The sequence below is a fragment of the Falco biarmicus genome, chromosome 5 (genome assembly GCF_023638135.1).
Source record: "Falco biarmicus isolate bFalBia1 chromosome 5, bFalBia1.pri, whole genome shotgun sequence".
Classification (NCBI taxonomy): Eukaryota; Metazoa; Chordata; class Aves; order Falconiformes; family Falconidae; genus Falco; species Falco biarmicus.
This window is the reverse complement of record NC_079292.1, coordinates 88,495,304-88,519,181: the sequence shown is the minus strand read 5'-3', so window position 1 is coordinate 88,519,181 and position 23,878 is coordinate 88,495,304. Positions and strand designations below refer to the sequence as shown.

The 23,878-nt window shown below is 48.3% G+C and overlaps 1 protein-coding gene across 2 annotated transcripts in view; it reads left to right on the top strand.

The window, feature by feature from the left end:
• Positions 1-2,330: 2,330 nt before the first annotated feature.
• The window catches only part of IGSF11 (immunoglobulin superfamily member 11), a 107,533-nt gene continuing 85,985 nt past the window's right edge, over positions 2,331-23,878 (top strand). The window contains exon 1 of one of the 2 annotated variants that reach the window (XM_056341898.1): positions 2,331-2,572. In XM_056341898.1, the coding sequence (XP_056197873.1) occupies positions 2,500-2,572 (73 nt within the window). In that variant the 5' untranslated portion in view covers positions 2,331-2,499. The remainder of the gene's footprint in view (positions 2,573-23,878) is intronic. The other variant, XM_056341899.1, reaches the window with a different exon arrangement.

Sequence of the window (23,878 nt, the reverse complement as noted above, 5' to 3'; positions counted from 1 at the left end):
CAGGATGCAAGGAACAGTCCAAGGCGAGCTGGGATGGCATTTGCAAAATGCAGTGTGTCCTTATACTAAAAATCACACTTATTTCCATTAGGTCAAAAGAGCTTCCAAGTCTTGGCAGAGCAGGAAAGCAGTGCGGCAGTCCTAGGGAGAATATGCAATTTTTCTTGTTTTTACTTGATTTGTCTTTCCGTCTTTTCACCCCTGGAAGTTACCTGAAGGAGTAAGGGTAGTGGCAGACCACTGTGCCCAACATGCTGTATGCTCTTTGCCCTTGACTTTGGTGAAAGAGGTCATGTTTGGCAAGAAACATTCATGGGCTTTCATTGTGGTTAGGAGCGTGGACATCCCCATTGCATTCCTCCGGGTAGTCACTGTACGTACCCACAAGGACGGGAGCTTCCTGGAGGTGCTTCTGATCAATAAGAACACCACATTCCTCTGTCCTTTTTCTAGATGAAAAACTTCAGTCCCCATATTGCTGGAGAATGAGGGAAACAGCTGGGCTATGACTCTCCCTTCAGTGCTTTTCTGAAGTGTTATGCTTCAGCTGCTTGAGCCTTTGCCAAGAGCTGGCTCCTTAATGGAGCAGAACTGTTTCTTAGCCTGCCTGCCCATGGCAGGGCTGGAGTGGAGGGGGTTTTGCAAGAGTGCTGGGCCTGTAAGGCTGTCCACATTGTCAGGTTTGATGCCTGAGGATATGCAGCAGGCACCTGACAGACCTGGAAAGAGGCTGTGGCTACACCGCTTGACGGAGCCTTCTCACCCCATTGTACCACCAGTCACTAAATGAAACCCCAGCCCACACAGGAGTCAGCAGGAGTTTCACCACCAGATAAGGGCAGATCAACCATTGCTTCTCATAAATCGAGGTTTCTTTCCAGAACCAAGAAAATCAGTAAACCTGGACTGCTGGGGTGACATTTTTACCTAGCCCTCTGGTAGAAGGGTGTGAAAGCTTGATGCTGGGCAAGGCAGAGCTTAGCCTAGGCTGGTCAGATGGGACCTAGTTTCCCACTTACTGTTTCCGCAGGCACCAGCTTACCTTTCTCATGTTGCTTTAAGTGATTTCTGTCCTGCTTTCCGCTACCCCAGATGCTTTTCTTGTCATCTTCACTCCCAGGTGCAGCTCTCCGCTTCTCAGCAGGAATGCAGCCACATAAAGGGTCAGTGCAGCTTCAGAGGCAACCCAGGGGGCAGAAACCTGAGAGGTGCTGAGCCACGGGGCAGGCTGGGCCTGGGGATGCTCCCAGGGCCTCTGGCTGGGAAGGAGGTAGCCAGAAGCTTCACAAGGTGGATTGGCTGCCTGCAGGCCAGGCTTTGGCGGGGAGGAAACTGTGTAGGGGAATGGAGCAATCGTACATTTGCAGAATTGTTAGAGGATTTTCCTAGCCACACTGCTTATGTTCACAGAGCAAAACTAACATGGTCAGACTTGGACAGGGAGCTGACCATGTGCAACGAGTTGGCCTGTGCGAGCTCTCTGCTCTGATCCTTTCATCAATCACCACCCTAAATTTGTAAAGGGCTCCTTTCCTCCCTCGGCACCCTTTATGCGCACGCTTGATGCCTAGTGCGCGGGGTTTTGATGGATTGGGTTTTCTGTGTAGCCTTAAGGACTGCGATTACTCAAGCTCATGACACAACTTGTTGGCAATTTTTGTGTTACATAGTACTGCGGGACCCAACTCCACGAGCTGCCTTACTCCCTTCAGAGGTGGCTTGGTCCGATTTCTAGGGATACTGAGCACTTGTGTCTCCTGCCCCAGCTCCACGAGCTGCCTTTACTCCTTGCAGAGGTGGCTTGGTCTGATTTTTAGGGGTATTGAACACTCGTGTCTCCCAGGCTTTTGAAGAGCAGCATTAGGGTGGCTCATACCTTTGACCAGCATTTACACCGTGTGCTGCAGCGGTGCCTGGTCCCATGCAGCACATCCCAAATAATTTGCTGTGTGCTGCCGCTTTTTTCTTCCGTGCAGCAGTAGCCCTGGAGAGAAGAACCCCCCACGCTGCCGCGATGATCCGGAGATGCGGGGGGGGGGGGGGGGGGGGAGGGGGCGATCTCCCACCCGTGCTGGACCACGACTCGTCACCCGGGCCCGTGCAGCATCCCTACGGATGCAGCGGGTTGGCGGGGAAAGGGGGTGGGGGTGGTGTGGGGGGGCACCCCCCGTTCTCGCGGGGAGGGAGGGGGGGTGGGCTGTGCCGCCGGTTGCCGGGACGGGACGCACGGTGCGGTGCGGGGGGGGGGGGTGCCAGCCGCAGCCCGGCGGGTTGCGGGGGCGGCTCGGGGCCGCCAGGCTGCGCTCTCGGGCCGGCGGCCGCACCCGCCGCCCTCCCCGGGCTCCCGGGGCTTGGGGCACGGCGGAGCCTCGCCGCGAGCGGGCGGTCCCGGGACGGCGCCGGTCCCACCATCATCATCATCATCACCAGCGGCACCTGCGGCTGCGGGGGGAAGGAAGGGCTCGGTGGCCCGAGCTAAGCCCCTCGCCCCGGCCCGGCATGACGCGGCGGCGCCCCGGAGGAGGCGGGAGGTGGGTGCCGGTAGCCCTGGCCGCTCTCCTGGCCCTGCGAGGTGAGTGCCGCACGGGTGGAGCGGGGACCGGTCCCCACGGACGGGGCATCGGCGTGGGGACGGTAGCGGGGATGGGGCGGGCCCCCGCTCCATCCCCGCTACCGTCCCCACGCCGATGCCCCGTCCACCGAGCCGGTGGGGAAGTTTTCGTTGCGGTCCCACCGGGGATGCTCGGAAATGCGGCGGCAGGCGAGTGCTTTTGCAGGCAGGCGTGGGGAAGGAGCGCTGCTCCGCTCGGCTCCTCTTGCTGCCTCCCCTGCACCATCCCCCTTACTATTATTATAAATATATATATATATTTATTTATTTGTTTTTCTTATGGTGCTGTCAAACTCGCTTTAAACCGGGCTTCACGTTAGGCTTGGCTGTCTGGGCCTAGCCCCTTGCTAAGCTCACCTGGGTGGAAAACTCTGGGCTATTCTTTAGGCCCTGAGGTAGCAGGGAACTTTCTGCAGAGATGCTGACAGGCTGCTCGGAGCCCTCCGTGTCCCCCTGGCCTCTTCCTCCCAGCCTCACAGCAGGCGCCTTCAGCTCTAAGTGCCTTTCCCTGGGGATATGGAGAGAGCCAAACCTCTCCATCACCTCCTGCCCCCAAAAGCCCTTCTGAAATAAGGTGTGTAGCCTGGCCCTCTCTGCGGAGAGGGAACAAACTGCATGTGACAGATGCTACTCACATCACTTTAGTGCATTGCTGGGGAGCACCAGGAGGTGCTGCGATAAGGGCAACAGAGGAAACTACAAAGTACGAGATGTTCAGACTCATCTGTTGATCAGGGGCTAATTACTTCTTTTAAGTAATGCCAAACTTCAGAGCAGGCCTGCTCAGCTGTGTTTTACTGAGGTCTACAAGGTAATTTTCTGAAGGTCTGCTCGCTTATGCAGAGGTCCACTAAGCAGCTCTGTGGAGGGTCTGCTCTGCAGTGAGCAGGGCACAGCTCTGCTGAGCCAGCTGGGCACTGCTGCGGACCACCTTCACTACTGGGAAGCTGGGAAACCTGCTGGGAGTGATCCCCGAGGGAGTGGGAGGACAGTAAGAAATGACGGGATCTCCCACAAGAATACCTGAGATGTCTCAGCAAGGTCTGGATGAAACTTCCTCGCAGTCTGGATCTGGGATGGAGTCAGCTGCTTGGGTGGCTGTGCCTGGCTCTCGCTGTCCTGCCAGACGCAGCAGGCCATTCCCTGCGCCTCAGGACCCACTGAGAAACGAGTCTTGCGATGGACAGGATGAACTTTTCACAAACACTTCAGCCCCAAAAGCACCCTGAGTCCTCCTCTCAGAAAACATTTGGGAGCCTGAGTCGCATGCATTAACTGGAGATTGCACCTGCTGACTTCAGAGGGATGAATTATGGAAAAGAAAAAGAAGTTTATTAGCATTTAATTGAAAGAATTAATCTCAGCTGTTTCACACTTCATGCTGTTTGTTTACCTTTTGTAGTTTTCCTGGTTTGGAAATGAGTTCAATAATTTTCAGGTTCTCGATGCCATAATTTTTTGTCTGCAGGCATTGCAAAGGTGTAACTGCCTAGAAAGTTACTGTGCCTACTGCAGTTAGAGGCATGTAAGTGATGAAGTGTTTCTGTTGATGTGATATCTCTGTGAAAACACATAACAGTAATCAGATCTAAGGTTAAAATTAAAGGGGCATTTAATTATCTCTTTAGGCAAAAAGATTGACTCCATATTTTCTTTTTTCAGTTGAGGGCATGTGGGGACGATGACAGTGGAGACAACTAGGCACAGAAACACACCTTTCCATGAAATATTTATCTGCTTTTTCTTGAACTTTCCTTTAAAGTTTAAAGATCACCTGTCTCTCAGGCCTGTTTTTGTTTTTGTTTTCTTTTTGCCTTAGGAAGAGTCTTTAGAAGGCGGTGGTAGATGAAAATAGCTGTGGCACATGGTTACTTCTGTGTTACACAGCATGGCCATGTTTTTGGTGGTTCTTGAATTTGAGAAGAAAACCCTGATAAAGTAAGGAACAGACATACCCTCATGAAAGCTGAAATAAAATCGGGAGAGTTTTTTCCTAAACAACATTTGCAGAGGATCACTAAATGTATTTCTGCTCTGGGTTGCCAAGTCTGGTTAGGAAGAGTGATTTTTTTTTTCTTCCTTTTTGAGGCTTTAGGTTTGGTTTAGAGGATAGATGAGAAAAATGATGGGGTCGTATGCAAAGTGATACTTAAATGAAAGGTGAAAGGTTTAAAAATGAAAGGATCAGAAACTGTAAGAGTGTATAATCAGAATAAATACTTAATGCTGAACAAATGAAAAGTGGTGGGGAGTAAATGTCCCTGGAGGTCATTCCATCATTCTCACACTTTATGCCTATGATAAAATACAGTCAGACTTCGTAGTGAGATGTCAATCAAATATTATAGTCACTTTTTCTTATGTTATTTTGAAATCTGTAGAATAGCAATGATTCTTTTTAACTGGAGCTAGATGACCGCTTTCTCTGGGCCTGTAATACCCATGTTTAATGCTGCTGGGGTGGGGGCATCATCTGTGTTTTCCCTCAAAAGTATTATAAACATAATAACTTTTGAGGAAATAATATTTTTCAGGCTCCCTAGAGAAGTTTAGGGAAAGATAGGAGGGAATTCTGTTTAGAGCTTTGAAACCAAACCTGTGATTGCAAACCAATCCTGCTACATAGCCAGAAATAGCATACTGCAAATTGTCAAATGTGTTAGAAATCGCACGTTGGGTATAGCTAAACTGCGGAACCAACTTCTTTTTTTTTTTTTTTTTTTTTTTTAAACTGGATGGTGTTTGGATCCTGTGACATAGTATCGCAACAAGTGAGATGCTGGTGTGTTACAGTCTGTCGCTGCTGGATCTTGCGAGATCAGGGGAGGGGAGGGGTGTGTGCGTGCCTGGCAGTACTGCATCAATGCAACAGCAGGTCTGCAACTTTTCACACAACTTTTCTGGTCCTCACCCTCCTGCCAGTCTGAGGTTATCGCAGCTGCAACCGAGTGTTTAAGTTGTGGCCTTGCAGCATCCTCGTGCTAGCCCACCTAGCCCACCTGTCCTTCCCAGCCCTGCACGAGCTCTGCAGCCCTAGCAGGAAAGGACTGTGGCTGTCTCTTGCTCTTCCATGATTATGCATTAATTTATTTTTTGGAACAGATTGCCATTTGTGTCAAGCTGTGTGGTTTTGTGACGTGTAGATCATTTTGCTTGTGACCTGACCTTGGTCCCCGTGGTAGGCATGGATGCGTTAATCACTTTTTGCGTCTCTGAAGTGGGTGTGCTTCCCTTATTTTGGAAATGAATTCTTTATCTCTGTTTCTTCAGTGTTCCCCAAACCCCAATTTTTTTGTGTAAGATTCCCTTCTCTAAGGGATCTCAGAGTGCCTCGAGAACAGCTATATTTAGCTGCTCAGTAGTAATATGGATATACCAAGTATGGTATAAACAACTCATTAAGAAACTTCAAAATCATTTTTCCTGCCTTTGCTGGGGAGATGTGTTTTTATTATTATACCAATAGTACAGATGGAGAAAACGAGGCTCAGAGAGGTTTCGTGACCTGCTGAAGGTCAGCAGATGCTGGTAGTAGCCTTGAGTGTCTTGGTCCAAACTGTAACCTCAAGAGAATGCTTAACTTTATGCAGCAGGTTAAGCAATCCTGTAATGGTACTCTTTAGAGATGTTCACTACTAAACTGTGGTGAGTCATCTATATTTAGCAGGATGCTACTATCATTGTGCTTTTTAAGTAAAGTGCTTTTAACACAGTTTATTCTAAGGAGAAGTGCATGCACTGAAAATCTGTTCTTTGTAGTTTTCTCCTTGTGGAGCATTAATGCTGTCTTCCCTTTTGTAAATGTTCAGAGAGAAATTTAGCTCCTGGTTGTTTAACAGACAGTAGTGTAACAAAGACAGTTCCCTGGTTAATACTACCTTGTGTTTGCACAGTCATTTACGAGCATTAACTAATTGAGAGTCTCCAAACTTACTTTGTGAGGGCAGTCAGTTTGATTTATAGCGTGGAAAGCTGAAGTGTACAGAGGTGAAATGCTTTGCTTGCTGTCAGGTAGGGCATCTGCCCAGCCTCTCCTTTAGAGAAGCCACCGTTACAGGGCTCCTAGTCATATGCCACCCCACTTTTCTCTCACAAACATTTCATGTCTTACGCACCAGGGAGAAAGCACATTATTAATTATGCACGGTGAACTGTTGTGAGGGGTTTTTTTTCCTTACATGCTTACATCTCTTTGGTTTTGGAGGTCGCTTGTGTCCATTCTGGCTTCTGCCTTTTTTGTTTATTGCTTGAGCTGGGCTGAGGACAAATGCTCTGTTTCATCAGGATTGAGGAATTTGGCTTCATTCTGAGTGGAAATAGAAGTGAAATGCTTTGATGGTTTTAAAAGGAAATTTTTGAGAGAAATTCCATCTTAGGACAACCAATACTTTGTTTCTTTGTGTTATTATAATGCAAGAAAATACCCTAAGCAAAAAGATATTTTCATGTGAAAAGTCAAAACTTTTCATCCCAAAGGTGCTTAAGTTGGATGCTCCTGTATTTCTGACAATTTTACCCTCTTTTTCTTTTGAAACACAGTTATGATCTTACAAAACATCCTGCATTTGATAGGGTTTGTTTTAGTGGATGTATCTACAGTGAAAGCCTTAGTGCTTGCTATTTTCTATTTCTACAGGACGTTTAAGAACAACAGTGATAAAAACCAACTTGCAGCAATTGGTGGTATCTGCGCACAGTCTCTATCTATTATTTTTGCCATCCTGACACATGTATGCAAACACCCTGTACACGTACGTGGCATTGTCTGTGTCCTTGAACGCTGTTTGCACCAACAGAACCAGATACGGCATGCGAACTAAGACAAGTTGCTATTTAAGAAATACAGCCCCTTTGTTAATCTGTGTTTTCCCTTCTGGAGCAGTCACTGGAGAAGTCAGAACAGGACTAGCAGATCGAGCTCTAGCTCTTATTGCTCGTGCATGTGCAGAGCCACAGCTCTCCTCCTGGCAGCACAGCAGTCCTTATGCATTTGCATATCTGCATTAAGTTAATTTGAAGTGTAATTTTGGTATTAGATTGATCAGATTGCTTACTTGAGGATAAAAACTCATGCGTTTTTTCCTCACATCCTCACGAGTCAGCCTAGTGATGAGAACAGGAGCTAGATTGTGTTTCACAAGCATCAGCAGGAGAAAGCTGATGTCTGAACTCCACTTGGTTACGTCTGGGCTTCAGTTTTACTCAAAGTGCTGAAGGCAGGGCTGTCATTTTGGTGGGGGACATGACACACTGTTTACAACGTGTGTTGCATTTCTGCAGTGGCCAGTCTAAGCAGCGCTGGCTCAGGTCAGGCTGCTGGTCTGCAGTGGTGTGGCCAGCACTGGATGGCTTCAACGGGGGGTGCCAACCCCCCAACCCCCCCCCCCAGCGAGCAATTGGTACCAAATGTGAGTCTGGTGCCATGTCAGTGCTACAGGTTGCCCTAGGATGAGGTAGGTGTATGTATTGTTCTGGACTTCAAAGCCTCCTCAATCCAATTTTCTCATGATTTCTCTTAATGTCCACATTCCACTTCCTTGCTGTAAAATGAACTAAGTCGTACATACTCCTCCTACCAACGCGCAGCAACTAAAATGTCCATTTTGCCCCCTTTCCCCAGGGAAGCCCCCTCCGTGTGCAAAGCAGCAGGCGCAGAACTTCCCCCCTTGCCAGGAGCGGGGTTGAGCTGGGGTAACCGAGCCCCCTTTTGCAGCCTCTTCAGTTATTGGGGGGGCTTGGTGTGAGCCCCGCTGGGCACCCAGACCTCCGCCTCCCAGCCGGCTCAGGCTGCAGGGGGGATGTCCAGGCACAGCTCATCCCCTGCCTGGCGCATTAACGGCATCTGCCAGGAGCAAGGGGGTTGGTATACCCTCTCTGCGTGCCCACTGGGGAGATTACTTCCTAATCCTCATTAATTAGAAGTTGGCTAATGCCTGGAAGCATGAGGGTGTAGTGCTGCTATGCTTTTTTTCTTTCCCTTTTATTATTATTTTTTTTTCATTCTACCTGACATCTCTGTGGATGTTCCCAGTATCCTTACACATGCACAGGCCTCTGATTTCTTCTGAGGTCTTGACTTTACGATAACACGGGCTAATCATTCCTAGCAATTAATTATGGTCTCTGTTTAGAATAAGCAGAAAATGTAAAAGCAGAAATGGAAAGGAAAATCATACTAGTTTCCTTATGTCCGGTCACGTTTCCCACTCTTCAGTTGTATCGAAAAACCTTTTGTCTTTCTCTTAAAAAACCAAACCAGAAACATAGAGACACCTGTTTCACTTCTCCATAGCCATTTGATAATTTCTTCCTACCTAACTCCTCTCCAAATTACATTGTCCCAGCTTTAACTGTGCTTGACCAGTAAGCGTTACAGACTGGTGAATAATGAAACCTTTCTGTGCCTTCTGTATTCTCAGGTGTGCCAGCCAGGAGTAACCACAGCCATTCTAGCTGAGGGTGCACTGTCAGTGTTCACAGTGGCATTTTAATACTTCCAGCATCCTTTTCAGCCTCTGCCTTTAAACATCCTAACAGCTTGCTTGCTTTTTTGACCACCGTTGTACGTTGAACAGATGTTTTCATTGAGCCGTTCACAGTGATACCAAGATATTTTCCTCAAGTGATTGCATTTGAATTAGAGCCCCATGGTATACAAGTGGTTCAGATTATTCTCTCAAGTTCTTATTACTGTACGTTTGGTAATGTTGAATTTCATCTTGCACTGTGCTGCCCACTTGCCGAGCTTTGTCAGATCCCTTGGAAGTCTCTCTCAATCTTCTTTTGTCTCAGCCAGTCCAAATCACTTTGCCAGCTCCCTGTCTCTCTTCCAGATATTAAGGAATAGATTAAACCACCCCAGAGCTGGTATGAAACCTGGGGGTAATCCCTTGTAATCGCGGCCAGAGCAAGAGCAGGGGGAGAGGGACACCCGCGCCTCCAAGCCTGGGCACCGAGTGGTGGGGCAGCAGCTCTGGACTCAGCCTGAACCCGAGTGGCACGAACCCCACGGGGGGGAGGCAAGGGGGGAGGTTTCCCACCCCGAGCAAGCAGGGGACAGGGCTGGCACCAAACTGGCATCCTACCCAGGACGGTTTAGCAGGTGCACTTTGAAGTGACTGAAAATTCATCACTTAATCCTGTCGTTTTCCTTCCAAAATCTGAGTGGATTGAAGGGCCACAGTTCCTCTGAGCAGAGGTTGAGCTGGTTTGTCTCCTGATGCGTGCTTGTAGGGGCTTAGGAAATTTGACCAGTTTAACCGATCCCTGCTGCAGCTTCCAGGTTAGCCTGTACCCTCCCTTCAGGAAAGCATGGCTACCTTCGAGCACCACCTGACTTAGCCAGAGCTTGCTTGTCTTTGCCAGCAAGCGCAGCCACTTGAGAAATGTCATTCTCCTGCTGCTTGGCACTTCTGGACTTGTCTTTTGAACATACTGAAATGATTGGGTTTTGACTTTTGCAATTTGGCCTTCAATTTTGTTCGCAGCCTTCCTAGCTACCATCTGTATGAAGCAACTGCTTAGACTGATTTCTTTTGTTTGACCATACAAAGTACTTTCTTGCTTCTCAGGAGTTTTTTGTTCAGGGGCACCAAGTACCTTTTCAGTGACCATGCTGAGATTGCTTCAACACACCACCATACAGAGTATAACAACTTTAATTCCCCTGACTTTGGAGTTAGGCTGTTTTGATTACTTTTGCTTGCAATTGTCTCTACCATTTAAGAGGCACGGTGCAAAGTTCTGGTGCTGTTTTTCTCACAAGGAAGTTGAATTTCATTATGTAGCGGTCAGCGTTACTTTGTGACTCAGGTTGCTCTTTGCATCAGTTGCAGTGTTTTAGCTTCTGAGTGCCCTGGGACTGGCTGTTCCAAGCCCTACCTACGCTCTTGAAGATGCTGCACATTTGTAACCTGCGGCGACACTTAGCTAATTCCTGCACGTGTTGCTGAAGTCACTACTTTTTGCTGTTTTCTTTGACTTTGTTGTTCCTTTGCTTTCACTCCACGCTGCGCAGTAGGTATTCCGTTCCTGATCAGAAGGCCATTGGTAAATCCAGGTTGCTGCTATTAGTGAGATCTGATTTTTCAGTTAATTTTTCTCCCTTTTCAATCTCGGCTGTCTAGATGGGATCTGTGTGTGACTCGTCTTGCAGTCTGATGCCTCTGCCTTTTTGCTCACACTGGATTTCCAGGCAGGGCATTAGTCTGTGATGAGTTCCCATGGACTGTGAGATATGTTGGATGCTTCAGCTGTTGGTTAGCATGGCTATTTCATCCCTTTCCTGCACTATATAAAATGGTTATTGCATCATATTGTAGGAAATGGTTCACTGCAGGCTTCAGCATCAAACCTGAAGTGCTCCTTGGAGCCTTTTGCTCCAGCTTCACACTGCCTGCTCCGACTTGTGTTCCCGTGTCGCCTATCAGCCTCAGCTGCACCCTGCGAGAATTTCGGTTTTGCAGTGATATCTAAGAAAACACAGTCCTGCTTCTTGGTTGAAAGGTCCCTGGGTGCTCTTGCAGGGAAAGCTCTGGGTCCCCCTGGCACCTGGGCATCGCTCCCTCTGCCACCTCTCACTGCCTGTGCCAGGGAGGGAGCACTGAAGCTCCTTGAGACCCTGGGGGGGTGGGGGGCAGACTCTGTTGTTTTGCTGAAGCCCTGTGAGAGAGAGAAGGTCCTGGAGGGCTTCTGCAGGTTGATGCTGGGCTCGTGTGGCCGCTGGGCTGTTTCCATAGCTGACCGTGTGCTTGAACTTTGCTGTCTGATGGGGTTTGATGTCTGAATGCCTCCGTTGGTTGTGGAGCTGCTAGGCTGCAAGCCTGCTTTGGCTTTCTGGCTGTGTGTTGGGAGCTAGTGGCTCGGAGAGGTTGAGAGGACCTTGGCTGCTTGGCAGAGGGACAGAATAGCCTCAGTCTGTCTGCAGAATGGTCATGTCTTTGGCTTGTCAAGGGCAGCCCTTCCTTTTGCCCCTGAAACAGCTGGTGTGCCCTGGGCCCCTGTTCCGGGGCTCATCTGCACTCACCGCCTGCACTCAGCACCTCCCTCTCCTGCGCTGAAAATGCCTTGGACGCAGAGCATAGCCTTGTGTTTCTCAGCTGCATGGAGTTGCAGCAAGGCTGCGTTTTGCTTATTCTTTGGGGAATGATCCATTTTAGTTCTTCAGCAGCTTTTTTTTGCATATTCTCATCGGTTCTTGCTGCTCTCGTCCCTCTTCCCACTGGCTGATTTTTTTTTTTTCCCTTTTTTTTTGGTAAAACTGCATTTTGGCTGCCACACTGACAACAGTTGTCTGTTTATCCACAGAATGAATAGGTACAATGCGGGCAGGCTTCCTCCACCCACCCTGGCCCCCCTCCTCCAGCCTTCTTGCACCCCCCACCCCCCACCCCGTCCCCTCATCACCCTCCCTGGGAGCTCCAGCCCTGAGCCAGAGGGCTGGAGGGGAGCGCTGCAGGTAAAGGAGGGGGGGGGAGCACTGAAGCATCCCACTGCCACCGGCTTGTGTTGCATCCTAATTGCAAATAGCCTTTCCGGCATCAGCAGTTTGTGGGAATAATTGACAGGAGGTGCCGGCGAGGTGCTGAGTCAGAGCAAGGTGTGCTTGCCAAGTCACTGCAGCAGAAGGAGCCCGCTCGCCTTGCGTGGAGGGAAGCCAATGGACGGTGGGTTTCCCAGCTGCCTTTTGGGCCTCTTTCTTTCCTTCTGAGGCTGCAATTCATCAGCAGTGATGCTATGCATGTAAGGGAGAAACCAGGTGCTGCAGGGTGGGGGGAGTTCTTTTTTTTTTTTTTTTTTTTTTTTTTAAAGACTGTGAGCAGTGGGGATTAGGAGATGTGGGTTCCCTTCCCACCTGCTGCCACTGGGTCTCTGTGCTGCCATTTCCATGCTCTGAGCAGGCAGAAGGGCTAGAAAACACATGTTGGGTGTCAGGGACAAGTGAGTGGCTCTAGTGACAGATTATTGTTCCTTGGTTGGGGAAAAGGAGCACATGACACCACAGCCAGGCAAGGGAGATAGCTTAGCAAGCCAAAAAAGCTGCAAAATAAAATGACTTAAAAGGTGTTTTGTCTTGTCCTTCCTGAGGGTTGCTTCTGCTGCAGTGTCCTACCATTTGTTTAGGGGGTTGAAATGAGTTGTTTGACATGCAGGGAGATGAGTCCTTGTCCTATATGCATCTAAAACCTGATGGACCTCCAGGTCAGCCTTGTGAGAACTTTGCCATTTACTCCTGGCCTTCCTGGGTGTGGCTAGCATCAGTGTTTGTACCACAGCTGAATCTGTCCCAGAGATCTGCATCCTTTCCTTGCACCAGGGTGACTGCATCAGTCTTTGTCTTTCTCCCCCTCTCTAGCACAGGACACCATTTTCCTGCTTTGGACAGAAGTCGGTAATCATTTGCACAGTGATCTAAATATATGTGTGTCTGATGTGTGCTGCATTTTTAGGAAGGGTATATTATTTTTGCTTTGAGTAACCACTGTATAGAAGGAGGTAGGGAGCACAAAGAAGGAGGCCCACATACTTTTTAGAACCTTTCATATCTATGCTGCGCACCACCCCACCCACGTTTTTATGCTAATCTTTGTATAATCTTTCTCTTCACTGACTTAGGTAACAGCCACATTCTCTAGATCATCATGCAGCTGATGGGAAAACTGAGGCGCAGCGATGGGAAGTGCCTTGCTCACAGTCATGCAGGATTCCCGTGGCCAAGATGGGGCTAGAGCCTGCATCTCCAGATTGCCAGCCCGTGCCTCCTCCATGGGAGTGTGCTGCCTGCCCACTGATTTAGTCAGTGGCCTGCTGAATCCTTTCCCTCCTGAGTTTTCATGGCAGTGGCTCCTGGATGGTTATTGATTTTTGAGTCTTTAAAGAAAATCTGCAGTGACTAAATTGAATGTGGTTCTTCTCTCCTCCTTGCCTGGGCCACCTCCACAATGAAAGCCATGAACGGCACCCCCGGAGAGGTGGCCCTGGGGGCACAGGGCAGGGCATTGCGCGCGCGCGCGCGTGTGTGTGTGTGTGATGTCTGTCCTTCTTGTCTCCAGCTTGCTGCCTGCTCACGTACTGGGTGCAGGCTGTGACGCTGGTGGCAACCTTCAACCATCTGTGGCTTGAGGATGTGTTGGAGAAAGCCTTGCCCCGTCGGGTTCTGCTGCGAGGTCAGCCAGGGCTAGCTTAGTGCTCAGGCTCGGCTTGAGGGGCCCGCAACAGTCCACTGCATGGCTGCCCTGCCTTCGGTTTGTGTTCAGTTCCCCACATCTGTAAATCAAGGGTCTAGAGAGAAGCAGTGAAAAAAGATGTAGCAACAAAAATGCAAGGTGATTTCATAGTTGCTTCAAGTGTGGGTTTTGCCATGGATGGTGGAAATGTGCGAGCCAGGGCAGTGCTACAGAGAAGAGTGGATCTGGTCCTCCTGCGTTTTGAAGAATTGTCTTCATTGCTCAAGGGAACCTTAGCCTCCATCTGGCTGAGTGCTGCCCTCCCTCCCTGTCCCCTCTACCCTTGCTGCAGCTTCACTCTGGAAATAATAATAAAAAAATAATAGAGCATTGTCTGTTACAATTGGGATTTTATGAGGTACCTATGGGAATTAAACACTCAGTTCCCTCAGGCTTCCTTTAAACAGCCTAGCTGACATGAATTGATGTTGAAAATAAGCAAGGAGAGGAAGCGGTCCTGTCAGCGGTGCCGTAGCTTTCTCGGCGTGTTTGATGTAGCAACCACCGTGGTAAAGCTTATTTAGCTGTTAAGGTTTGTGGGTCAGGAGCTGGGACTGGAGCCTTCAAGAGGTCTCTGATGTGAGTGGACCTTATGCCCTTGCCTCCTCGGGCCCTGGGCTGAGGGTCTCTTAAAGCACTCAGAAGTACTGTGGAAACACCAGTGTGTAAACACTGCGCTGTGCTGGGGCTTGAAAAATGCACCTGATGTCTGCTGGGCCAAGGACTAACCCTGCTATGAGCCAGTCCAGGATGGCAAAGCTCTGCAAAACCAACTTTCCTTTCATTCCCAGAGAGTGAAAATGTGCATTGATGATGAGGTGTAGGATTTAATCGCAACCTGTTGCCAACAGCAGCGATAGCATTTGCTCTGGAGACAGCTGAGATTATTTTGACACATGCAAGAGCCCTTTCTCACTCTTTTCCTCCATCACCAAATAACCACAGTTGGCATCAGTTTTCCACCAAGAAATTCAGTGACAATCATCATCATTTTAATTAAAAGTAAGCAAATATGGTATAAAAAAATAAAACAACTGCTGAGAGACACCAAACAAGTAGCTGAGTATGGCTGTCACTTAGAACAAGCCAAGACACAAGCAAGATGAAAAAGCTGCCTTCATCCTCGATTATGAGTGAGAACCCTTTCTGGGATTTTGTTTTCATGGCTGAAAAGAGTTGTACACTGTATTTTAAGTCTCTTTCTGGAATGTTTTCCTCTGGCCCTATAGCCAGGGCACAGCTGGCAGCTTGTCCTGCAGCTGCAGGAGGGGAAAAGCGACTCAGATGGGGATGTTGCTGACCCTGTGAGCTGGTGCAGAGCCAGTGCATCCCAGAGAGCCACTGCCGTCCCCTGCCTGTGACCCGCTCCTAGCTCCCCCTCACCCCTTGGCTCTGTGGCACATGCCTCCTGCATCTCTCACCTTTATGAAAATGTTCGCTGTGTGGCTTGATGGACACACACACAAAAAAACCCCCAAAAACAAAACAAAAGAAAAGAAAAAAGTGCCTGCTCCTCACTGTGAATTTATGTGAAATGGACCCAAATTGTGGAAATCTCATTAAATTAGCCAACTGTGTAAGATTTCCATTCATTTTCATTTTGCTCAGAGAACAGCTTGGCTTCTTCTCTCTGATTCAAAGAGTTATTCAGCCTTGGAGCTCAAAATCAAATCACAATCTAAAATCAGACCGGGTCTCCTTAGCTCAGCTTTTAAAACAAAAACGTATTACACTCAAAGTACATTAAAGATAAAAGGCTGTCTTAATGCAATAATATAACTGGACAGTCAAAATAAAGCAGCACTGGGAAATGCATAAGTTAATGATGCCTTGTTATGTATCCTGTATCTTTTATGGCATGAATTTTATAGTCTAAGTGGTAGTAAGATTAGAGGTAGGTGAATAATTTATAGCAAATAATTTATTTAATGAATTCCTCTTCCATTTCTATTTGCAAATTGTTTGTGAACATCCTGTGGTTTCTTTGCATTTTACTTATTTGAAATTACTTACTGAATAGCTTCTACAAATAATATTTGACATACCGCATGCTTATGAGCAGGGTGTTTTTTTTCTGTTTCCTTTGCGGGGGAGCAGTATTTCAGCTCCAGGTTTGGTTGCTCGGCTCTGATACACAGCAAAAGTTCACGCCACAGTATTTCAGTGTCCCGACAGCTTAAAGTCATTGTTAGAATTAAACTGTTTCTGAAAGGTCTCAAGAATTAGCTATTACTTTTTTAATGATTATTCAGATTATTTATGTGAATTGGCGAGTTCAAATTTCACTTTTGCGAGCATGTGCTAAAATTGCTTCAAACGTGTTACTTCCTTGTACATTCGCGTCACTAAATTAGAATAGTTGCAGAAGTGAACAGGAAGACGTAAGGTCCGCAGTCAGCAGTGTGCCGGCATATGCTTGACTTCAGGCATATTCTTGAGTAGATGCATAAGTGGTAGAGTGGCAAAAGATGAATTTCAGCATATGTTTAAGTGGTTTGCTGAATTAGGGCCCAAAATATAGAACAAAGCAAAATTATCTTTCATGAAAGTGAACATATGAGATAATTTTGTTTCCTTATCTGTAGTTGTGGGGTAGTGCATTTTGCAGATCGAGGTGGGGGTGATATAAATGCTGCACCAGCCTGCAGTGTTTCTGATTTCATCACATACAAGACAGTTCATCTGAAATTTCCCACACATGTCATTCTCTGCTTTTTCCCCTTAAATATTGGGGGAAATAACATGAAGAACTGGAAAAAATCCCAGCCATTAGTTTTACTTACTACTTTATTTATATCTTAATCTTTCAAGATTTCCTATATTTTGGAATATTTTCCACGTGCTTTTATTGGCTACTCATCTCTCAAAAAAAAAGTTAATTTGGAAATATTAGATAATCCTTGAGAAACGTGACCCTCACAGAAAGGAGGGCTTTCTGTGGTTCTGTGGGGAATAGGTATGAGTTACTTTAGTATCTTAAAGGGCTGTTGTGACAATATCAACTGGGAAAGGTCTACATTGCTCTGTGCATCTTTTGGAGGCTACATGTTGTGGAAAGCAGCTTCTGAAATGATGTGGTGTACCCTTCAGTTCTGTAATGCAGGTGGTGTTGGGTTGGCCTGCCTGAAAACTATGGTTAGGTAATTAGTTTTGTGGGTTTGTGAACAAGTGAGACCTCATCTCCTTCCCATTTGTGCCTTCAGGCTGCCCTGTGCGGAGTCTTTTATGTCTAGTAGAGGGTTGAGCATGGCCTGGTCTTTCCCCCATATCAGTGAGTATCTCACCTGTACCTACCCACCTAACTTCAAGAACCTTATGGGAAGAGAAGTAACATCTTTGAGGACTTTTACTCTTCTGTCAAAGGAGGGATGGGTGCAGGGGCCTCGGGTCCCGGGGAAGCAACTGTTTGTGGGCCACCATGCCCGTGGGCATATTGAGTGAAGTAGCTAGCAGAAGTCCACAGATGGCTCAGGCCAGTGTGGTCTGGAAAGAGAAAGCGCCATCTCTGGGTGGTGGGTGATGTGTGGGAGGCAGCTGCAGAAGTAGGCAGTGACTTTTGGGTGAGGAAGTGTGACTGTTCCTGCTGACTTGCAAGAGCTGAAATGACCTCTTTGGAGCAGAGATTCAAAGGAGTAAGATGACGTTTCTTACGCTGCAGTGATCAGAAATGCATCTGAGCCATGCACTGTACCAAACCCCAGACCAGATATATCACAAGGATAAGCCTGCAAAATGTGGTGATAGGTGTCCATCAACACTTTGTATGCAAGCAACTTACACAACGGACATGAGAAGAGGGCTTTTTCTAAAAGGGAAGGGTGTGGGCTTCTGGACGTATTTATTGCCCCTTAAGCGGTGGCCTAGATCCCAGTCTTGCACACATGGAAATCAGCGGGGCAGTTTCAGCTTTGTGGGGTTGGGAAGGTGAGGGAACATTTGTCAGACACAGGAAAGGAGGAATGTAGCCATGCTAGCAGTGTGTGCTGCAGGGGGGATGGGGGAGTCCCTGAACAGGTGTGTTTCCCCATCTATATTCCTATTTATCAATCTGTGCCCCTCACCCACTTCCCCTTCTTCATGTCCTGTCGTGTGATTTCAGCTCCAGGGTTGGAGAAGACCCTGCAAGGAAAAGCTGGCAGTGGAATTACGAATTTTGCACCAGTAGTCTTCTCTCCTCTTTGTAGGGCTTTCAGAACATTAATCGCATAAAATTTATCCAGGCTTACTGCTCATCCCCAGCACCTTTAATGACCCCAGCGATGAACATTGTGAAATTAAAAAGCAATCACCTATACCAAACAAGATAAACAGCAAATGGTCCCAGAAGTCTGCCACGTGTCCTTACACGCTACAGGGGTGCCTTTAGCAGCAAAATAAGTAGCACTGCATTAGGTTTACAGGGGCAATGATGCTATATCCTACAAGGGCTGTGGGCACTCGTATCTATGACAGGAACAGCATCAAGAGACTGCCTGAGGCAATTGCATCCTTGTTATTTTGGGACCAGAGCCTGGCCAGCTCAGGAAGGTGGGAGATCAAAGGCCACTTCTGAATTTAGCTTGGGCTCACTTTCCTAGAGCCTTGGGATGAAAATGGCAGAACAGGTTAGTCTGAAAAGAAGTGTGGCTATGTCTCCATCCAGTGGCTAGTGCCACTGATGACGAGTTGGCATCCCACAGAAATTCAGCTTTCTATGGGGAGATGTCCCAAAAGGAGGATGTGGCAGAGGGGAGGCTGCCTTCCTAAAACTGACTTTTACAGAGATCTAAGATGTGTCTTGTCTTCTGCATTTCGGTGTTGCTCTCTCTTCAGTGCTATAACAGATCTGTTAATAGTAGCAATATAATAATAATAATATAATAATTATTAACTGGTTTATGTTCCCTTGGGAAAGATCCTGGTTGTGCCAACTGGTTCTGCAGGGGCTGCTATGGGGTGGTGCACGGTTTCAGACCTAAATGGCTGTGGCCATACATCAGGCTCTTTGTGTGTCTGTCACAGTCAGCCAGGACAAGTCGAAACAGGCAAAAGGAAAGAAAACAGACAAATTTCTGCATCCACAGCAGCTGGAGTGAACGTCAAACAGATGGGCTCTTCCACCCCGATTATCCTAACCTCCTAAATATAGAAATACGGGCTTTTTTTTTTTTTTTTTTTCTCTCCTTCTCCTCTATTTTTTTTTTATAAATTTAAATTACCCGAGGGGGTGGTGTTAGCACACGCTAGGGCAGTGCTAACGAGTGCAAATAGAAGTCATCTGCTGACAGAGTCAGATCACGGCTTGTGCTCATGACTCTTCCCCCCACCCTGCCCACACACCCTTTTTCCATTAGAGGTGTGGGGACTGATAGGGGCTGAAGCAGCCCTGCCTGTGGGGCAGGGGCGTATGTACATGTGCATGAACAGGTTTTTATTTCAGATCTAGTCCATGGTTATGCAGCTATGCAGAGTAAATAAGCACCAAAGAAAAGGGGTAAGAACTGCATGTCCTTGCCTCCTCCTGCAGATGGTTCGGTAAGTAGATGGGGCAGCTGTACTACAAGTCATGGAGGAGCTTGCAGCTCTTCTGGTTATCATTGCACAAGTACGCTGATAGGTGTGGGGTAGAAAGGTGTGGGGTCTGCTTTTATTGTGTCCCCACTCATGTTTTTATACAGTGTGCCTGAACACCCTCGTCCCTTTTGTCTTGCAGTGGCTGACTCTAGTAAGGCAGCATTTTGTGTGATTTTTGGATGACTTTGTACTGAGGACTTGGGTAGGGAGACTGCTGTTGTTTTTATTTTCCAGTGGGGAAACACAGCACCTTGCCAACACTGTGTTTTCCATTCACCTTCCAGATTTCTTTTGCTTTTTCTTGTCCTGGGACTGCATTTTGTAACTGTTCTCAGGCTTTTTCTCCCTGCCCAGCCACGGGAGCAGGAGGTGGGGGGAGGCAGGAGGAGCTGCTGCCTGAAGAACATGGTAGAGTGGAGTAGACACATGTCTCACCCCTGCACTCTTGGTTTCTTGCACCATGGTGGGTGCATGCTCCTCGGCCTTGCTCTTACCACCTCTAGCAAGGGAATGACAGGGGCTGGTTTCAAAGGTGCTGGCAGAGAAAAACATTATATCGGTGCAATGTTACTATTACCACCATTATCATAACCTAAGACATGTAATGAGGATAAAGGTTTGCAGCAGAACTGCACTGACCTGGGGCCCAGCCAAGCAGAACTGTAATGTTTTTCCCTTGTCAGTAAGTACACGGGTGTGTTGTGCTCTGTGGATGTATCTGTGCTACCATCAGTGCAGATATACAAATAGACCATGAATAAGACTTCAGAGACTCCCTGAAACAGAGATTCTTTATCTTATGGGCTGCTCTCCACCTAAGGGTAGCGCATGGTTCATTAAAGCTCCCAGGGCTCATTTTGCTTGTGTGCTCATGCTCTCCTGCAGAAACTCAAACAGTGGCAACCTTAATCCCAGGTGCCAGAGTGCCATACATACCGTTGCCCTCTATAGGATCTGCATCTTCCTTGGAGGTCTCCTGGGTGCAGGAGGGGTCGGCAGCTGTTGGGAGGAGACTGGCTGGGGAAGGTGTGGGGCTTCCACTGTGGAAGAAGGCCTCGAAGAATAGATTCAGCCAGCAGCTGGCAGGGTGACAGAGCTGTAGGAAATCCTGCCTTGGGGCAGAAGGATGAAGCTGGTGGTTTCCTGAGGGTTGCTGCACAGGGAATTGTTACTCCTGGTCTTTTCAGGGTATGTTTGTTATGCCGAGGTGATGCAGAGTAGTGTTGTCTGGACCGTGAAGCACCCAAATGCTATAGGTACTGGGTAGAAGAGCAAAAGCAGATACATCTGGAAGGTCCCCTGGGAAGCAGCGTGTGCTTGGCATGGCGGGGGTCATTCCAGCAGTAATAAGCCTTACTAGGGCCATGCTCGTGTTTGCACTGTGTCCTCTAAGGGCCTGGGTCAGGAGATGGACTTGCAGCCTGGATGCAGCACCAGACCTGAGCTGGCTTCCATGTGTTTGCTTAGGACTGGGGGTAAGCCCTCCCAGACACCGTCTATAAGGGATGGCAGTGGAGAGACACCCAACCGGCTTTGCAGGAGAGGAGCTTTGGCACCGTTCATCCACCCTGCTTCACCAGTGGCCGTATCGAACCTGGCTGGCACGGTGCAGGGTCACTCAAGCGTCTCTGTGCACTTGAGTACTCCGGACGGGCAGCAGCTCAGGGGGGCAGGCACACCCGTGTTGGCTCGGTGCGCTGCCTGCTTGGCAGGGATGCCTCTGCTCAGGCGTCGAGCCACTGTGCGCTTGATCTGTCTCTCGCAGCAGCTTCGCCTCATTCATGCTGTGCAGAGCCGGGGCTAGTCGGCCAGCCGGACCTGCCGCAACCCCACCGCCGTATTTCTGCACCAGTGGCACGGTTAAGCTGCAACCTGGTTAGATAGTCTCTGGAGATGATAATAATATTCTTAGGATTTAAAAAGAAATAATATGGCGATCAAGGAGGCTGGTTGTGGTGCTTGTGCTGCTTGTGTTTAAGGATGCCTGGTGTTTTCAGTTATACTACTCACCTTTTCTTGCCTCAGTTTCACTCTGGGTAAATGGGGTTAACAATCCCCTTGATTCCAATTGTTGCTCCCTGAGTAACTGTTATGGTCCTTATTGTTACCCTGTCTTTGCTTTGAGACGCTTAACTGTCTTGCCATGTTTTAAAAAGATGGGCTGAAACTTTCTCATCCCTGAATTCAAGCTCAGACTGACTTTGCATGGAAAACTGTAGCCACCTGTGTCCTATTCGTGAGAATAAGATTAAGGGGAAAAATGGGTTTCTGTGTCTTTGAAAAGGAAATTTTTTTTCTTTTGGATGTTGCTTTTCCACCGTGTCATGCAGCTAGACCTTGAAACACAGCGGAAGGGTGGCCTGTGTGGCACAGGTGTGCTTTCTGCCACGCTTTAGAAAATCTACCTGAATCTGGCTAGGTAAAGAGCCTTTGGAAAATCAAATCTGTTTGTCCATGCGCTCTGCAGAGGCACTGCAGAATTTAGCGAGGGAAAAGCCCCCGAGTTTTCACCCCTTTGCAGCTGCTCTGGGGGGGGGGGGGGGGGGGGGGGGCTGTGCCTTGTGCTCCCCCGCAGCATGCAGACCACGCTGAGCAGGAACTGGGACAAACCCAGCCCTCCCCTGCAGATGCCATGAGCTGGGCTAGGGCTGGTCTCCAGCAATGGGAGCGGGGTATGGGTCCATGTCTCCCTTACCTGCCCAGGGGACTATATCACACTTGGAGGTGGTGGAGGAGCAAGCCACTCTGCTGACGTTCAAGGAGAGAGGGAGCTGCTCAGGGAGGTGACCAAGGCGGGGGGTGTCTGTGGACAAAGCTGCATGGTGAGAGTGGGACTGCACTGAGGGATGGGGGAGAAGGGAGGACGTGGGGCCAAATGGGACTGGATGGAGATGGGGACTTGCTGGGGGCGAGTCATATTGATGGGGTGTCCCCCCAGGCCTTCTCTGCTTCAGGCCATCCCACTTCAGCCTCTCCTGTGGGAGGCAATGGTTGCACGGAGGGATTGAGGCTGGGAGTGGGGCTGTGCTTTGCGAGGGACCCTGTGGCCTGATGAGCCTTGGAGGAGAGGGGCAGGGCGAGTCTGGGACCAGCTGGGCAAGCAGACCAACATCCCACTCCAGAGGAACTGAAAAACTAGAAGAATTTACTTGTGAAGGGTGTGGGATGCTACACTGCTGAGCACCTAAAAACTTCCACAGGGACTCGTCAATTCTGTCTTCTGGCTGGGACTTGCACACATTTAAAGTCAGTGAAGCAGAGGATTAAATACGTGCTCGGTTTCTGTCTGTCAGGGAGTTGAAAGAAACAGAAACAAACAAAAGTATGTGATATTTTTGTTTGATTTAGTACATGGTCAGCTATAATGTAGCAGTGCCAGTGGATATGGGGCATGGTGCTGTTGCTTTTCTGGCAGCCTCTGGGCTGAATACCTGAGCTATGTTGGTACTTGAGTGGTTTGATGGTTTGCTTATAAACGGCTTTGGTGAAGCCTAGTCCTTGCACATCGAGGATTAAAAAGGAGGTGAATTATCATAATAATAAGGTAATAACTATTAACAATTGTTATATTAGTAACAATAAGCAACAAACAAATTTTACAAATCCAGAATGTTTAAATTTATCCAAAGTAGATCCCCCCCTTTCATTCTTTCCCTGCAGGTATATTATATTCCTGAAATTTTTTCTGTCACTTCTGTGCTGAGAACTCACTGGTGTGGTAGTCATCTGTTTGAGGTTTGCTGCTGTCCCATTTAACAGGAGGAGAGTTCTGGTGCATGGGCCATCCAGCAAAACATGTTGTGGAACTTCTGCAGTACAAGTATTTCATCTTCCGTGTTGGCAGTATGGGTAGAGTCTGTTTCTTCTTTCAGGAAGAAAAATGGAAAGGAAAAAGAGGGATATGACTGTAGTGTAAAGTAAATGGCTTCAGCTGATAATTGAGAATGTGGAGAAGCTGGTGGATGTGAAAGGGACGGGCACTAAATTTCCCCAGGAGCTGCAAGTGGTGTGCAGCATGTTCGTTACCCAAGTGGAGGAATTGCACCTGGGGACTCCAGCAGCAAGGACTGCCAAAAGGGGTGGGTGAGATCACGTGTGCCATGTTACCTGCACAACTACTCTCTCCCCCAGAGTCTCAGCATCTGGGGAGGAGGAGCCATCGAGTGAGGTGGGGATGCCACTTACCCTGGCAGCAGTCGAAAGATGCTCTTAAAGCATCAGTGCTCTTCCCTGCTTTTGTTTTTATTCAGAAGAGTGGAAATCGAGGACAAAACAGTCTCTTGGCTGGATGTGATGTGTGTTTGTGGAGGCTGCCTAACCCAGCCTTTTGCAACGGCAGACAGTGAAACTCCTGCCAGTTCAGTTAGGCCAAATAGACCACGCTTGGGTGCCTAAAGTTGGACACCTACCTTCATACTGAGGCACGGCAGGAACAGTCACCTCTTCTTCAATGTGGTGAGCTGCTTTCTTGGGAGGCTGAGTTTTAGTC